Source organism: Coffea arabica, chromosome 2c, assembly GCF_036785885.1.
Source record: "Coffea arabica cultivar ET-39 chromosome 2c, Coffea Arabica ET-39 HiFi, whole genome shotgun sequence".
Classification (NCBI taxonomy): domain Eukaryota; kingdom Viridiplantae; phylum Streptophyta; class Magnoliopsida; order Gentianales; family Rubiaceae; genus Coffea; species Coffea arabica.
This window is the reverse complement of record NC_092312.1, coordinates 7,427,763-7,445,818: the sequence shown is the minus strand read 5'-3', so window position 1 is coordinate 7,445,818 and position 18,056 is coordinate 7,427,763. Positions and strand designations below refer to the sequence as shown.

General features: G+C 36.9%; 2 protein-coding genes across 7 annotated transcripts; both read left to right on the top strand.

Moving 5' to 3' along the window:
* Positions 1–7: 7 nt before the first annotated feature.
* LOC113725569 (serine/threonine protein phosphatase 2A regulatory subunit B''beta) lies at positions 8–9,778 on the top strand. 2 transcript variants are annotated; one of them, XM_027248807.2, is made up of 13 exons: positions 8–914; positions 2,165–2,404; positions 2,505–2,610; positions 2,850–2,949; positions 4,456–4,561; positions 4,755–4,845; positions 5,578–5,719; positions 6,498–6,645; positions 6,765–6,874; positions 7,320–7,476; positions 8,001–8,126; positions 8,289–8,439; positions 9,247–9,778. In XM_027248807.2, exons 1-12 carry the CDS (start codon positions 765–767, stop codon positions 8,427–8,429), a joined length of 1,617 nt encoding a protein of 538 aa, XP_027104608.1. In that variant the 5' UTR covers positions 8–764; the 3' UTR covers positions 8,430–8,439; positions 9,247–9,778. The 2 variants fall into 2 exon arrangements, with proteins under 2 accessions (XP_027104608.1, XP_027104607.1); XM_027248806.2 differs by having other exon boundaries at positions 9,185–9,778.
* Positions 9,779–10,649: 871 nt separating this feature from the next.
* LOC113725567 (diphthine--ammonia ligase-like) lies at positions 10,650–16,860 on the top strand. Of its 5 annotated transcripts, XM_027248804.2 has the most exons (12): positions 10,789–11,206; positions 11,318–11,389; positions 12,092–12,171; positions 12,477–12,702; positions 12,786–12,818; positions 13,171–13,253; positions 13,341–13,413; positions 13,705–14,038; positions 14,129–14,460; positions 15,136–15,470; positions 15,977–16,322; positions 16,467–16,860. In XM_027248804.2, exons 1-12 carry the CDS (start codon positions 11,129–11,131, stop codon positions 16,680–16,682), a joined length of 2,208 nt encoding a protein of 735 aa, XP_027104605.1. In that variant the 5' UTR covers positions 10,789–11,128; the 3' UTR covers positions 16,683–16,860. The 5 variants fall into 5 exon arrangements, with proteins under 5 accessions (XP_071930104.1, XP_071930103.1, XP_027104605.1 ...); XM_072074002.1 differs by having other exon boundaries at positions 10,774–11,206; positions 13,171–13,413; XM_072074003.1 differs by lacking the exon at positions 12,092–12,171 and having other exon boundaries at positions 10,650–11,206; positions 13,171–13,413.
* The last annotated feature ends 1,196 nt before the right edge of the window (positions 16,861–18,056 follow it).

Sequence of the window (18,056 nt, the reverse complement as noted above, 5' to 3'; positions counted from 1 at the left end):
GTACCCGAAAAAAAACACAACGAAGAGAGTAAAACGAAAATAATTTTAGCCTTGTTCGAATTATATCATCATTTTTCTTCAAAAAATTTTCACGTTTTCCAAACTCGCAAGCGCACTTTCCATATTGATGATGATGCAAATTTCAGATTGCTCGACGAAGCTAGTATGGTACTAGTGGATGCAAGCAACGTCCATCAGCTGAACTGAATGAGGAAAGAACAATTGAGCTCGTCACGCTTCTTCCACGTGCCGGGCCAAATAGATTTTAGAATCGTTTACGGCTTTGTGACCAATAGACCCATCTCCGGCCCTCCCTCCTTTCGCTTCTTTCTTTTCTTTCATCTGTGGGTTGTGGATTTTCATCTTTTCAGGTGTCTGCCCGCTGTCGTCACTACAATTAACCTTCATATATTTGTATGTATATATCAACCTATACATACAATATCCATACCATCACTCCATCTCACATAAACACTCACTTCCCAAAGCGTCGTTTCTTCCTCCGATCTCCTGAACGAATTCAATTCTAGGGTTTATCCCATAATCGCCAATAAATTACTTGTCGAAGATCTGTAAAATTATTAGATCTCAATTCATTTTCCGTTGTAATTCCAAATTAAACCGGGCCGTTTGATTCGTGTATATAGGGAAGGAAGAATTTTGTTTGTCTTTGTTTCCCTTTAAATTAGGGTTTGTTTGATGATTGAGAGAGCGTTGGAAGATCTGGAGATATCGGTGGATTTTGATTGGAGTGTTTTATAAATATGGAGTTAGATTTTAACAGTGACGTGGCGTGTCTCGATGCCGACTTGTTGCAGCTGCCAGAGGTGGCTCCTTTGGCTATCAAAGATAACCCTTGTGTCGCCGAGAAGCTTTTCGACCAATGGCTTTCGCTTCCTGACACCGGTTCATTGGTATATTTATATGCATGGCTCAACGATTTAGATTTTTATTGCCTGCCCTGTTGTGAAAGATTGAATTGCATAATTTGTAATCAGCTGCATTTATTTTTGTGTAAATACAAGTGTTGTTTTGGTCGCCTGGTTCATTCATTTAGGCTGCTAGTGAATTGGATGTGAATTTAGTGCGTTATGTATGGAGAGCATGAATTGTTAAAACTAGCATTGTAATTGGGGCCGTAAAGGAATGTGTGAGAATTGTAAAATGGAAGGAAAAGGTAATGATATCTGTTGATGCTGAGATTGACGGTGTCATGTGGATATAATTAGCAATCCTTTGGATAATTCAGGCCAGGATGGTATTCTTAGGTTTATTACAATTAATGAAGCTACTGGTCAGTATCGCGTAATGGCAACGGGCCAGAGGAAATGGCAGCATGTGTTAATGTGACCACGGTGAAGCTATTTGTCAGTATTGCTTAATGGCAATGGGCCAGAGGACATGGCAATATGTGTTAATTCGACAAAAATGAGCTTTAGATATGCAAAGAATTGAAGAATTTAATGTTTAACGGTGCTGAATTAGGTTAAAAAACGAGCTGGGTTGATTCCTAAGAAGTTTGTGTTGACTTAAGCATAGTTGTCGTTGAAGTCCAATCTTGACCGAAGTCCATGTTTCTTAATATTAATGTTTAATGAAGCTCTTCAAAAAATGCCTCTTAAATTAGTACTGTGTGGTGAAAGGAGCCCTACTTTATATTGAACAATGCATTATCAGGTGAAATATCGGTGCCTTTTGGGTGTCAACGGATGCTGCTGAGCCACAGTGTATTCTTTGACATGCATGAGTACAGGAATTCTTATCAGGAGACACACCTCATTGATTCTTGACTTGATAACCTTTTCCATAGTATAGAATTACTTCCATTTGGATACCATTTCAGCTCACAGTTGGCGTAAGGGCTACCCAGATCTTGTGTAATTTGTTGCTACTATTAGCTTTATGTCTGAATATATATATATTTGGTTACTTTTTCTGCAAAAAGTGTGAAATGTATGGTTTTTACTGTTATTTCATTATCAATTTTCTCTGTAGCTTTCTTAAAGCAGTGCAAGTTGCTTTTGTCAAAAATTTCTTATTCATTCTTCACCTTTTGAAGCAGAAGCTTTGTTTATTGATTTTGTTACCTGAAATTATTTATTCTTATATTTTGAGTGTTTAGCACATGCGTACGAAACAAAACATCTTTTTTTTGTAAGTGCAGGTCAAATCTTTAATTAATAATGCCAAGGGAGGTGGTCCTTTAAATGTTTCTGGAACATCTTCTAACACAAGTTCTGCTGCCAGTAATTCATTGCCTTCCATGTTTCCTGCCGGCAGCACGCCTCCACTTTCTCCAAGAAGTTCATCTGGTTCCCCTCGAACCACCAAGCAACAAAGGGCCTCTGTATTGGGTTCTCCTTTAAAATTAGTGAATGAACCAGTTAAAGAGCTTATACCTCAGGTTGGATAGCCTTGGCACTCCTTTTCTTAAAACATCATGGATGCTGATAAGCATTGTCGTTTATTGGTTTCTCTTTGTTAATTTTCTGGAATGACTGCAGTTTTACTTTCAAAACGGCCGTCCACCTCCAAATGAGATGAAAGAGCGGTGTTTGTTTAGGATCAATCAGTTCTTTTATGGCCACATGGATGGATTACAAATGCATGGTACGATCAAGAGTAGTATGTAGTAATGGCATGATATTCAGCTTTTATGATTTAGAAAATATAGTTTGCAGTAATAGCATTATATTCAACTTTTATGATTTAGAAACCATATCTTGTAGTAATAGTATGTTATCCAACTTTCAGTTACTCTAAGGTGTGTCATAAGTGACAATGTATAGAATTTAGAGATTTTTCATAACAATTTCTTTTCACTGACATTCCTTGTAATCAATTGTCAGAATTTAAACCTGTGACAAAGGAAATTTGCAAGCTGCCATCATTCTTCTCCAGTGCACTTTTCAGAAAGATGGATCTTGATGGTACAGGGATCATTACCAAGTACAGCTCTGTAACTAAGAAACTTCCTATATAGTCCAGTGTAGACCATACTATTTGTTAGTTTCAGACATCCATCATTTTGGACATTCCTTCTGCAATGTTGCATGTAAATCTTGCTTAATCTTGCTTCTTTTCTTCATTGTCTTTTGTTACCATTCTTCTTGATTCTATATCTATCTTCTAGAAGCTTTCTTGGGATGAATGGGTTAATGTTGCTCTTAGGCCTATGTTTATGCATGTCATTATGGAGGAAAAGATGGAGAGAGCCTTTTCTTGGACGTGATAAGTATTGCATATTTTCTGCCTCGAATATGGGCAATATTTTGGTTCTGTTCTTCCCCTTCCTTGCTTGGTTTATTATGTCTAATGGGATGCTTGCTTATGCGGAGAATTTGGTGGGAAAAAAAACCTGGGAGACTTCATATGGTGCGATGAATCTCATTGTTTTTTGGCGCCTTTTTGGTCTTGTCTGAGAAGTTCTATGGTCTGGAAGAAGTTCACCCAACATGATGATGTGCCAATTTTCAACTGCCTAGTGTTTGTTAAATTTTGGGTGGCAAAGCAAGTCATCCTTTGACATTGTTTTTTGTTACTAGACTTCTAGGCATTTATCATCACTAAAACTTAACAAGCTTGTCTCATGTGTTAGACTGTTTGTGCCTATCATGCTTGTCAGCTGATTGGCATTGATTATGATTTTGCTGTTTGATTTGTATGGATGGTAGGATCTTTTGAGCACCACATTATGCTTGTGGGAGCTCTTGAAGGAGCAAATATGTTATTGTTAGTGCTGGCAATAATGCTGTTTGTATGGTTTCTGCTCTTTTTGTTCTAAACATTTTGAGAACCTGTGAAAGGAATTGAGTAGGAATGTTAGACAAGGCAGTCTAAAGGACCTGTTCTGCCTGAACTGCGGGACGTTTTAGTTGCAGGCCTCTCCTCCACTAAGTCTTCAACTTCTGAGACTCTTGAATTTACGTCAAACATCATAAACAAGCTCCCTTCTCCTTGGCACTGTGCATTTTGCATTCCTACGAAGTGTACTATTGGATCATACTGTCTACCCATTGTAATTGGCCATTGCTAACAAAAAGAAAATGGAGAAACAAGTTCAAACTTAACATTTATTAGACAGGGCTGTTCTTCTTTTGTGTCCTTTGGTATATCATTTTTATTTTGGTGTTTTGTCATTTTTAAGGATTTCCCAGTCTTATATTCTTGGGTGCATGAAACTATTTGGGGTTTTATATGCCATACACAATGGCATCTTTTGCATATCTATTGTTGTGCAGGTGCATGAAATTATTTGAGGTTTTATATGCCATACAGAGAATGGTATCTTTTACCTAATTGTTGTGCCTGGATTTGGTCTGCCATCATACATGTTTTGGCCTTGGAGCTGTTTTATAGAAGTTATTTGAACTTAATTTGTTATTGTTTCTTGATTGCTGTCTCAGTTGTATTCTGTCAATACCTTGTTTGACTAAGTCTGTTATGCACTTGTAGAGATGCCTTTGTTGACTACTGGGTAAATGGCAACATGTTGACAAAAGATATTGCTACGCAGATATTTACAATATTGAAACAGCCAGATTTCAGATACCTGACTCAGGTGCTCTTTGTATTATCTATGTTATTTTACTCTTTGGCTATGTTATTTTACTCTAGGGCGTGCTTTAATTTAAGTGGTAGCATGGAAATGCTCTTAAGAATTTCTTTGACACTTACAACTGGCTATGTTTGCGTGAAGATTACAAAGTGCCTTTGGAGTTGTTTTTAACTGGCTATGAATTTCACTTTAACAGGATGACTTCAAACCTCTACTTCGAGAACTTTTGGCAACTCATCCAGGCTTGGAGTTCTTACAGAGTACACCTGAATTTCAAGAGAGATATGGTATCTTTGAATTCTCTTGCTGGACTTTTATTTTTGTCTCTTTTACTAGTTTTCTTGATTTGCACGATGGAGTTCGATGCTTCACTTAGATTTAGGGTATTTAGGGTAAACAAGTTCCAAATTTTGAGAAGTCTTGCATCATGAAATGGCTCAAAGTATTTGTCAAGGGACATACATCATTTACTAACTCTAATGGAGGGGTATCTTGTGATTTCTTTGATAATCAATATGCAATTTTCCTGGCACTTAGCTGCAGTTTCTTCTCCATTTATTTTTGGGTTTTGAGTTCCTGAAGTGGGTTGTTTGTCGAAAATTATATTATGACACTGTTGGGAGTATTTTAAATTGCTCAAAAATCATCATGTGATAAATGAATCTGGGATTAGAAGATGAAACATATTCATAAGGTTGGTCCTTCAAAGAATGGCCCCCTTTCTTGTTTGGCTGGGTGCATGGTCTTCTTAACTTTCCTGTAATAGCCAAGTCATAAATGCAAATTTGTTTTTTTGGGGGGGAAGGGGAGGGGTTGGTAAGTAGGGTAAATTGTATGGTGGTTTCCGTGAATCCAGAACTTTTGACCTGACTGCTCTCAAACATCTGGCATTCCTGGCCCTTAAATCGGCTTTATGGTTCTCCTTTTCCATATTATATATGTCTTCATACTTTCTTTTAATTCGATTGAATTGCGTTGTTTCATTGCATCGTAACGTTCAATTTTATTCCATTGGCCAGCTGAAACTGTAATATACAGAATATTTTACTACGTGAATAGATCGGGTAATGGTCGTCTTACCCTCAGGGAGCTTAAACGTTCGAACTTAATTGCTGCAATGCAACATGCTGACGAGGAGGAGGATATTAACAAGGTTTTGAGGTAAGTTCTGCACCTGACAAATTACCTTATTTGTTTGCTAGATCAATAGCTTATAAGCAATCTCATTCTAAATTGTAGTCCCTTTTCAATTTTCATTATTCAAGGAAAAAATGGATTCATTTTGCTTTTATTAGTGGAAGTGCTCCTGGTGAAATTTAGTATGTCATTCTATTGTCTTGTAAGCCCCTTCGATTTTTTTTCCAGGAATTTAACTCGAACAGTTTGTGTAAATAAGTTGCTGTTATTGTGGCATTAGTTATTTGTTAAAATGGTTCATTGATGAATAGTCCAACCTACAGCCCTGCTATCTCCCTTCATTACCAGCTAACTATAAGTGGAATTATTGGCCCCGTTTGGCAAATGAGTTTCTTGGGTGTTTGTCTAAAATTTTACTGTAGCTTAGTGTAGAAGTTGTAGGAAAAATTTTTGAAGTGTGTAAATTTTTGGATATTTTGAAGTGTGTAGTTTAAAAACTTTGAGAAGTTTTTTGAGATTACTGTAGCTATAGGTTGTTAAAAAACTTGTAGTAGACACACTTGGCCAAAAACTTGTTTGCCAAACAGGCTGATTATTTCATGGATGTTGTATTTACTATTTGAAACTACAAACATAAAGATTTTATCTTCCAATTTGGGGCAAAGCACTGTGCATTCATTAGGTGCTGCAGATATACGAATTACATGCAGTTTTTACATGCTTGTAGTATATGATCTGATACATTCTTCTCCGAGTTTTAAGATTTTTTTTGTTCTTTTTTTGGTTTTATTTTGTGCTTCAGGTACTTCTCGTATGAACACTTTTATGTGATATATTGCAAGTTTTGGGAGCTGGACACAGATCATGATTTTTTAATTGATAAAGAGAACCTTATAAGATATGGCAACCATGCGCTTACCTACAGAATTGTCGATAGGATATTTTCTCAGGTAATAGTTATTAATGATCTATATTTGTTTTCAGGGTAATTGTACATGCTTGCTGACGAAATAGGCATGTTAAGCTTATTTAAGGCTGGTTCTGATTGTAATGTCCTTTTTGTTCCTAGGTGCCAAGAAAGTTCACCAGCAAGGTTGAAGGAAAGATGGGATACGAAGATTTTGTTTATTTCATATTGTCAGAGGAGGATAAATCATCGGAACCTAGTCTTGAATACTGGTACTGTTTTCCTAACAATATGAATGTTATACCTGCTTTGAAGTATTTGTTTTTCCTCAAGTTAAACACTTAGAATTATGTTACAATTTTATTTTTAAAAAAATACAGGGAGAAGTATTAGACCTGGTTTTTGGAGCATCATATGGTAACTTTCATCTAGGAGGTTGTTGGTCGGCAGTGTGTTTATAGTGGTCCTTGTGTTGTCATTCAAGAATGCAACCAGCTGATTTAGAAATTTCATTATTTCATTTATTTTACTAAAGTTCATATGAATATGTCAAATAAAAGATGATAAGGTTTCTTTTGTCTTAGAATAGGGTTTTGTTAGTAAAATAACTTTTTTATCAAAATTATTAGAGGATCTTATTACTTGCAGCAACTGAAATTTGATATATAATTGATTCTATTGTGCACATTTTTTCCCCCTTTCTCCTTTCCTGATCAGGTTTAAATGCATAGATTTGGATGGGAATGGGGTCATAACAAGGAATGAACTGCAATTCTTCTACGAGGAGCAGTTGCATAGAATGGAATGCATGGCCCAGGAGCCTGTACTTTTTGAGGATATTTTATGCCAGATGGTTGACATGATAAGTCCAGAGGTTAGCTTCTTTATAACATCACCGAATCTTTCTCAATTCTGTTTTCTGTGCCAAGTTTTGGCTCTCCTTGGGGTTTTGCTGTCGGTTTAATTTTGGGGGGCACATATAGTTATAACACCAGATTTTCTTCTCCTGTGTTAGTTAGCAATTGCTAGTTAATGCCTTTGGGACTTTCGTTTCTTTTTTAATTTGCAAAGAGAATCTCCTTATGTTGAGGCTTGTATTTTCTTGCTTAAAGCAATGTGAAAGCATTGCAACAGACCATATTCCAATTTCGTTTTTCCTTTCTAATCTTTGATTTTGTAGAAAGATGATGTTGTCAGTTTTAGGGTTTGCTCCTATTTCTGAAACTAGATTTTTATTTTAATGGTCCTAGTGAATCAAAGAATGTGCTCTCAAGGATGGTATCCTGTCCATATTGTCCTACAAGGTTTTAAAATTTTTAAAACTGATATCATAGACTCATTTTGGCCACTGCTAATTTCATATGCAACAATAAATTGTAAAGTTGGATTGTCTTGCAGAATGAAAGCTACTTTACATTACGTGACCTGAAAGGAAGCAGGCTGTCAGGCAGTGTATTCAATATCCTTTTCAACCTCAATAAGTTCATGGCATTTGAGACCCGTGATCCTTTTCTAATCCGTCAGGTAGTTCAGTCATTTGGTTTGCTTATAGTCAAGCAAAAGTTCCAGTATACCTGGGACTTTGTTGCAATTTGAGATATGCATAATATAATTAATGTGATAATTTTGGGATGCACATTATGTAATGTGATAATTGCCACCTTTATTCTTCCTTTATGTTAACAGGAGCGTGAGAACCCAACATTGACAGAGTGGGATCGTTTTGCCCACCGAGAATATATTAGGCTCTCAATGGAGGAAGATGCGGAGGATGCCTCTAATGGAAGTGCAGATGTTTGGGATGAATCACTTGAGGCTCCATTTTGAGTTTCAGTGGGTAAGATGCATTATGATATGCTGATTGATATGGCATTAGCAAAGCATGATATACTTAGAATGAACAGTGATGGATTCAAGTCAGTTGCCAGCATGCTGCATTATGATATCCTGATTTATATAGCGTTGACTAAGCATGATATGCTTAAAATAAATAGTGGTGGATTCAATCCAGTTCACCCCCATGACATTCTATATTTTGTTTCAAGTACTTTGTGCAAAACAATATAGTGAAGAGACTTGATAAAAGCCTTTTTTGTGAGGTCCTTTTTTTCTTTTCAGTTTTTTTTTTTTGGGGGAGGGGGGGGGGGGCGCGGGTTTGAGAGATTGAGAGATTTGTGCTTAATGTCATGCCAAAGTAGAGTGTAAGAAATTGAGAGATTTGTGCTTCATCGTAATAGTGGCTGGCAGCAGCAGGGCATTAATTGATTCGCCGTGTGAAAAGTAGTTGTACCGTGTTGATTAGGCACAGCAGGAACTCGTTCAAGTACTAATTATTAAGGGCATAGTGAAAGGACAGATGAACTGTGCCTTAATATCCAACTTTTTTCAAGTATACTTGGAGCTTGGTTATTATTTGAATATCAACCGACTAGCTCTAACAGTTGATACAGATAACAAGTATTTGCACCAAATGTTTAATTGCAAAACTGTGGGCAGTATTTTGAATATTGAGTGCTTGGAAAGAACAAATGCAGATGCGAAATTCACATGATATATGACATGGATTTTTCTTGTAATTTCAGGTGTCTGTACTGAATTCTTTCATTACAAGCTTGCCATCCGGCTGATACCAGTTGATTTGCAGGCAGATCGTCGGGAGAAAACCAGCATTGCTGTTCAAAATGTCCAAAGATCTTTCTGATGCAGCCAGAAGGAAATGTTCATTTGATCTGATGGTGACGAGCTTGCCAAGCTGAGGAATTGCGAAAATTTCCTTGTTAGGTGGAAGTCCCTGGTTAGAATGTTAGGACACTTGGGGAGGTAGGCCCACTTGGAAATTAGGTGATAACCGAAAAAGCTTTGCGTTAAGTTATTATCTATCTCTGGTGTTTTCTCTTATTAGTTGTAAGGCAAATATCTTGAATAATTGTTCTCTAGTGCCAAACTCTAGTCCTTCACTCAATACTTCTTTTCAAGTTGTAGCGTGGTCAGAACTCAGGTTACGTATCTCGTGCTGATCCTTTTTGTCTTTAAATTTTCTAAGATTTTGAGTCTCTGTAGCGGTTTTTCTTAGTTTTGTGCCGTGGATTTTGTGTAATGATGATGTTGTTGTTCGCTTACTTTGATTGAACTATTGCTGGTCTTTCTGATGGATGTGAATATAAATTCATTTGTTACGGGTGCTGTGCCAGACTAACAGGTGGGGTCAATCTTAAATTATATTGTTGTATGTAAATTATATTAATTGTTGCATGTAATGTAGCATCTCTGAATTCTTATCTCGAGACCATTGAATCAGGCCAATTTGTTGCTATCACCTCGGTCAATGCGCAGCCGAGCTTACAGTGTCAACGGTTAGAACATGAAGCACCCCTGCTCTCTACCATCTGATGATCTGGCGGCCCGTCAATCACTGCTACACGATTTTCATAAAACCAAATAGAGTCTGACGGTTTGTTTGGATTGCAAGATTTTCAATTACCTTTTATCTCACATGTATCACACCACAAAAAATATTTCTTTTCCAAACAAACCGGGTCGGTGTCAAAACAAAATAACCTCAGATCATGTGCAATTAAGTTAACGAAATTGGAGAACTGGCTCTAGTAGAATACAATCATGCGCTCTTTGAAAGGGCGGAACAGGATTGGCAACCAAAACGTTACCAACAAAATTAAAATTAAAGTTGAAAATCGTGCCCAAAAAAATATTAAAATGTTACCGAACAGGGAAGTAAAATGAAGCATCAGTTTCGGTTGTAAGTATTTCGATTCGCTAAATTGAGAGTGTTCGTTAAATTTTCGAATTGAGAGAAAATAATCAAAAAACCTTTTTTGTATAAATGCTCGTCACTTGTTGCATAAATGCTGGTCATGTCACTTAGATATGTCCTTGGTCGTGTAATTAATTGCTCATCACTTTTTTTTTCTGTTTTTCCAAGCAATTAGATGAGGAAGTGGGGGAGATTTAAACTCAAGACTGCTCTAATACCTAGATTTAATCTTCAGTTTTAGTCACTAAATCATTATTTGCATAAATGTTTAAGATGATTGAAATATAACTAACTCTTGTATTTAAAACTTGTATCTCATTCTCACTTTGTAACTTAAAATTTTATTTTAAACACTTTACACCATAATTTATCCACTGTAATTGTAATCAACAACAACATTTATACGGAAGACGGCTCAATCGACAGCGCAGTTAATAAAAATTTACAGAGAATTTTAGGTTGGAGAATGTTACGCGTACCACCGGGCCGATAAATGCTATCGGCCCCAGCCCACGGTGTTAAAATCGTAGTTGACGGGTTTTAGGCCCATAGTCAGGGTAGAAATGTAATTTGAGAAGGAAGTTATGATCTCGGACTGGTCGTAAAGCAATGGGCGAGCTTGTCCGTGCCGTGCATTAGTACGTCTGGGTACTTTTTCCACTCTCAAGTCAAATACTACTAATTAGAAGGGCAGCCCTAGACTAGAGGTAGTAGTGAATCGGTCGGCGTCATCGATTTCCGGCAGCCGGTGGAGATGAAGGTGGTGGCTCTAGTGAGTGGCGGCAAAGATAGCTGCTATGCCATGATGAAATGCCTCGCATATGGTCATGAGGTACACGGCATTCGCCTTCTCTCTTTTCTCCATCCTTTTTTCCTCTCTCTTTTATATGCTATATACACCTGAATGATTAAAAAGAGGTGGATATTAATTGGTGACAAGCAGATTGTTGCGTTGGCAAACTTACTGCCGTCTGATGATGCGGAGGACGAGCTCGATAGCTACATGTATCAAACTGTAAGACATTTTTCGTAGAAATGATTTTAATCAGTTGTTTACATATTTTGATTTGATTAGTTGTGCTTAGAATTTACAGTTTTTTTATCTCAACTAAGACATGTGAAACTGAGTCAATATGCGGCTAAACATTATGCTTTGCAACTGTGGTGTAATTTCCTGCTTGGCAAATGTTTGCATATTAAAAAAAAAAATGTCATTTGCTTTTGACAATAGTTTGTTTATGAACTGGAAAGAATTTGGTGTACTAGGAAGTATAAATGTGTGATTGAACTGTGGGATATTGAATTAGTGAAAACTAGTTTAACAAGTGCTGCTATGGTGGACAATTTGCTGAAATTGAGTTTGTGGCTTTTTAAAGCGTCTTTGAGTGGTAACTAAATATTATTGTGCAGTTTCGCTAGTTATTTATTTTATTTTATTTTTGGGATTGGTTTTTTGTTCCACATTGACCATTACACTATGCATTGAGTTTCCTCCTTTTGTTTTCCTCTTTCTGGGGTAGGGGGTGGAGACAGAGTGGGATTTGAGATGAGGATGGTTTTATCACTAATTTATAAAATGTGATCAAAAGGAAAAGATTTTCCTTAGAAAACTGATTGATACAATCAAGTAGTAGATCTCTTGATATTTAATTATTTTCTTCATCATGACATATTAAACAATAGATATTAGAATTCATTTTCCAGATTTAATTTGCAGGTTGGGCACCAGATAGTCGTTAGCTATGCAAAATGCATGGGTCTTCCATTATTTAGAAGGCGAATACAAGGATCCACAAGGCAAGCCGCTTAAATGGAAATTTCTTTTTGGGTATAAGCAATATCATGTTTGAGGAATATACAATCCTTTTAGGATTACATTAATTCTAAAGTTATCAATCTTTATTACGTTCACAGTTGGTTATTTTTTTTTTTTTTTTGTATTAGTACCCTTAGTTTTTCTTACTATGTCAAAATATTTTCGAGTGTGATCATTTTTGCTATTGGTGAAGAAATTGGAGATTGATCATTTTAATTGGGAGTCATGTAAAACATTGATGCCTTGGAATATAATCTCTTTTTTCTAATTGAATGTTGGATTTCAGGCACCATGGCCTCACCTACAGTACCACACCTGGGGATGAGGTTGAGGATATGTTCATCTTGTTAAATGAAGTGAAACAACAGATACCCTCTGTTGCTGCTGTGTCTTCTGGTGCAATTGCATCTGATTATCAAAGACTGCGGGTCGAAAGTGTGTGTTCAAGGTTAGGACTTGTTTCTTTGGCATATTTATGGAAGCAAGACCAGTCATTACTCCTTGGAGACATGGTAATATGATTTTATCTATATTAAAGACAGATTTTTGGTATTTCTAGTTATCAACTCTAAATAATTTTGTATGTGTCCCCCAGATTAAAGCTGGAATTGTTGCCATCACAGTAAAGGTATAGTAGGTGCATTGATGTATTTCTATTCTATATTACTATTTGACTTTTTCTGCATACACTTTTTATTGTCTTCTGCATCAATTTTCGAAGGAAACAAATGGTGGATGGAAGTAAAGTGGCACAAGAAAGTATGTGCCTTTAGATGCGATATATATATATATATATATATATATATATATAGGACACATTTACATAAATTTACGGTTTTCTTGAGGTGAAATTGAATCATTGTAGCTTTTACTTATCAGAAACGAATAATTTATACATTTAATTTTTGTAAAATTGGCACAGGTCCCTGTGCAAGCGTTTCTGCTATGATTCACTGTAACCTGACCTCTTGATTTTTCAGGTTGCAGCCATGGGTTTGGATCCTTCAAAACACTTGGGGAAAGAAATATCATGGTTGGAACCACATCTTCATAAGCTGAAAGAGTATGTCGGGTTAATTATGAGAAAATTTTTATTTATTGTACTTGAGATACAGGGGATACCAAGTTGTTTTACCAACAAATCTGGCAGGCTATATGGACTTAATGTTTGTGGTGAAGGAGGAGAATATGAAACATTAACTCTTGATTGTCCCCTCTTTAAAGTGAGTGGACACTCTTCTTTTCGAACATGTCTTTACTGCTGTCCTATCTTACTGTATACTTCTCTCATTACTTACGGAGTCGTAAGTTCTTTGATACTGATCTCTGGAACATCTAGTTTATACCCACTAAGTTGTTCAGTATAATTTACCAAATGCTTTTACCAAGTTTGTTCTGTACAGCTTTAGTTTCTTTGTCTCCGCCCCACCCATTTTTGTGGTTTATTGTTTGTTTTGTTGGGGGGGGGGGGGGGAAGACATAAAATGTCGTTTGATGCAATGAACTTTTTTCAGAATGCCCGCATTGTGCTAGATGAATTTCAAATTGTCTTGCATTCAAAAGATCCCATATGTCCCGTTGGCATCCTTCATCCTTTGGCATTCCACTTGGAGAAAAGAGCAGAAACTGTGCCCTTGGGCAAAAGTAACAAAAACGATGATGAATTTGATTTGGTATGTGAAGTCCAAGGAGATTGTCAACAAAGATGTGAAAACATTAGTATGTCTAATCATCCTGCCAGCAAATTTGTAGATGTTAATAGTCAGGAACTCCAGATTTCAAGAACCAAAATGGATAATACTTTTTCTATCTCATGCTGGTTGCAAGATTCATCTAAAACTTCAGGAGGTTAGTAGATGTATTTACAGTATAAGCTTAAGAATTGCATCAAAACAGTTTTACATGTCTAATACTTCTTTTTAAATTTAAATTTGACAGATCTGCAGGCAGATTTGGAGTATGTTCTCATGAAAATCGAATTGCAACTTGCTGAATGTTGTTACTCCTGGGAGAATGTATTTTATATTCATCTTTACATTGCTGATATGAATAAATTTGCAGTTGCAAATGAAACATACATCAGATTCATTACTCAAGATAAGTGCCGTTTTGGCGTACCATCACGCTCCACAGTTGAGCTTCCTCTATCACAAGTTGGTTTAGGGATGGCATATATTGAAGTGTTGGTTGCCAATGATGAAACTAAAAGAGTTTTGCACGTGCAGAGTATATCTGACTGGGCTCCTAGTTGCATTGGTCCTTATAGTCAGGTCATAAAACTAATCTTTTCTTTTCAATTACCTTGGTTGTCACATTTTCTGCTTTCTCCTTTAAGTATATAAAATTGGCACTTTGTAGTACTTCGGATTTGGGTGCTTGGTTCTGTTCTGTTTGAGCCCACCTTTTGCCTACTAATCAATTCCTTTTTTGTTAGACTTTTCTCAGTACCATATGCAGAATGAGAAGAATATGTATGAGAGCTTGTACTAAGAAATCCTGTATTTATTTAGGCTTCTAGTGCTGTATGCTTCGAATAATAGATTAAACTACCTTATTAAAAAAAAATGCAGTTGTTTAGTAACTTCAGTTTACAATAGCATAGGCAATGCATTATGTCAATCGTATAGAGTATGTCTGGTCAAAGCATTAATAATTAGAAAGTTCAATTGGCTTATGATTTTAATCATATTGAACAATTTGACCTATGAATTTACTGGTTTTGATGTGTCTTATAGCGATTTTATGTCATTGAGAAGTTGTCTGCTAAGTTACACTAAAGTTCATGTGCTGAATTCAGTTTAGTGTTTATGTCCAGTTACAGCGTCATGTTAGAGAGTGCGAGTTTAATTATGTCAGCATGCAAATTTAGATTGCATAACCAGTTGGCTTTAATAATGCTTAACTTAAGCCATGAAGTGACAAGCGTACATTTTCCCCTTTGCCAGGCAACGCTGCACAAGGATATTCTCTACATGGCAGGTCAATTGGGTCTTGACCCACCAACGATGCTGCTTTCTAGTGGAGGTCCTACAGTTGAGCTCAAGCAAGCATTGGAAAATAGTGAAGCAATAGCAAAATGCTTTAACTGTTCAATAGCTACATCCGCTATTCTATTTGTCATATACTGCTCAGCTTCAATGAATGAATCTGACCGAATTGCCCTTGAGAAGACAAACTTATTTATTAAGGAAATGAAGTTAAATGATTCCGACAATCGATGCTCATCTGACGTGCTTGATCCTATTTTTTTATATGTTCTGGTTCCAGATCTGCCAAAAAGGTGCTATTTATTTTCCTTCCCTTTATAATTACTACAAAGCTTGTTGAGTATTGGAGACAACTTTTCTTTGCATGTTTTTATTAGTTGGTAGCAGATGTTTTTAATAGCTGAGAGGGGATGTAGGGGTATTTTAATCTGTTGAGAAGGGTTGAGGAGGGGAATGGGATAAAATTATGTATAGATATGACAATAATGATGCACATATCGGTACTTCGTATCACGAAAGGAGAGAACAATAAAAGTAAATGAAACACACTACAATGCAGTCTCTTTCTGTTGCTTGTTCGACTGTTTCTGTCCATTAATAAGAATGACATCTATCCATTGAATTAGGTATGTTACAAGTGAATATTTGCATCAAGAAATGAATCTAAAGTTCGCAGATGACTTGGCCGTGGCATCTAATGAAAGCTTTCCTAATTAATAGCTATATCTCCTTCTGACAATTGCTTCAGCCAACATACACAATTTTTTATCCTAAGAAAGGCATTATTTCTTCTATGCAGGGCTCTTGTAGAAGTAAAGCCTGTGCTTTATGTGCTGGGCAATAAAGGAACTCTTAATAACAAGGCTGGTGAAGTTAGTTATGTGGCACAAGATTATTGTGGTTTCCAGCATGAAAACTGGCATGATGAATGCCTGCAGAAATGTGTTGTGCCTGGGAGACTTTGTGCTGCCGTCTTATCCGTGACACAAGATATTGTGGGAAAGATCTGTTCCAAGTTCCTTCTTCAAGATGGTGCAGGCTGTAATACCCTTGTTGAGAACCAGATTGAGGGAATAGCAAAATTTTGTGTTTATCTTCTGGATGCGTTTCTATTAGAGAACCGTTTCTCTTGGGATGATGTCACGGTAAGATACTTTTGCATTAACAAAGTAACAATCTTCAATTTAGGGATTTTCCTTGGATTGGCACTAATCACTTGCATCTGTACCGTGATTTTCTGCATACGGCGTCAAATTGCAGATTGTCTAACCATCCGTTTCTTTCTGCAGACTTTCAGGCTCTATTTTGCAACAAGGCTTCACATCTCTCATGCAGAATTGTTATTAATTTTTACCAGGGTATTCAGTGAATTCGCTGAGCAAAACCCAAAAAGAAAGACCGCCACCGACCCCATATTCAACCTTGTTCCAGTCTTGGGTGCTGGGAGGTCTGCAAATTCCGTGGATGGTTTACTCAGTTGTGAAGTTCTTGCTAGAAAATTGTAGCTTTAATTGTATAGGGGACGGATTCGGTAGTTTTTTCAATCCGCAATTAGGGAAAATGGGGGCAACGCGGTGTTGTAAATTTATTATAGAATCTTTTTACACGATTTTTTATGTATAAATCATTTCGAGTCCCCAGGCGGCTTGTGGAGAAATTGTTAGTATTTTGTTTATTCTCTTATTCTCTGATCGTTTCCCATTTCTTATTCGCAGCATACTTGCAATGTAAAATCTCGCATCACATCCTCTGCTCTGCTCTCCCTCAATAAGCCGTAGAGAGGTGGGGAAGGTTGTTCTGCAGGACGAGGGAGGCTGGAAGCTCAAATCTTAAGAGTGGTGGGGTAGGTTATGTACTGAAACTCGCTCAGTTAAAGAAACACGACATCGCATCCGTACATTAGTTATGGGAAGCAAAAGGCTTCCTTAAATTCATGCCAGCAATACAGCAAGTACCAGCTACATGGTTGGACACTTGCAGACGCAAATACGTGGTACGCACCATATTCAAGACTCCCTGGAAATTTAAAGCACTTGTGTTCTATCATCTATGATCAAAGACCTTTAGATATCATAAAGCAGCAACTTCCCCCATTTTGTTTTGCCTTTGGCGGCTACAGAGATGACTGAGAGAAGTGAAAAAGTAACCCAGTGTTTTGGTTTTTTTTTTTTTTTTTTTTGAAGTATTGGTTAGTGCTTATGAATGTAACTAGCTGAGTGAAGTGGAGAGAGAACTGGGGCCAAAAATTTCTTAATGGCATCGCCAAAGGCTATGGTGACACAACAGCAAGAATTGCAACTTTGAGACCATGCCCACAAGGGTATCCTGCTTGAAGCTTTGCATGCGTATCTTACTCTGAAGAAGCAAGTGTCCAACAAGCTTTGTCAGGCACAAATTAACAATGCAGTGGTGGTTGATAAGTGGTGAGCCACCACAAAATAAAATAAAGCACCGCTATTTTACAGATGGGCCTGAATCCTGACCCAGAAGGACTTACTAACTAAATTGAATACGAATAAGTTATCTTCAAGCCAAGGCGACTGCTTTGGCAATACTGTTCACCGGTAAAGCATTTTGATGGATGGTGCATAGTTTTATTCTTCTTCTTCTTCTTCTTCTTCTTGTTTTATTAACCCTTGTTTCAGTTATATGAAAAGTTCTCTCTTTGAAGATTGCGTAAGAAATACGTAGTCTACTCCTACTAGAAATGTTTGTCTGTGTATTTTTTGTCGTATTAGTGGCAAAATCCCGACTCAATATTTCATGTAACTCATTGTCTGCCCTTTCGTACAGATGGGATCTTAGTCTTACTCATCGGAAATAGTCTCTGTTAGCTACGCCTACGCCTACTGGGAAGCATAATAATTTCCACTCGATCT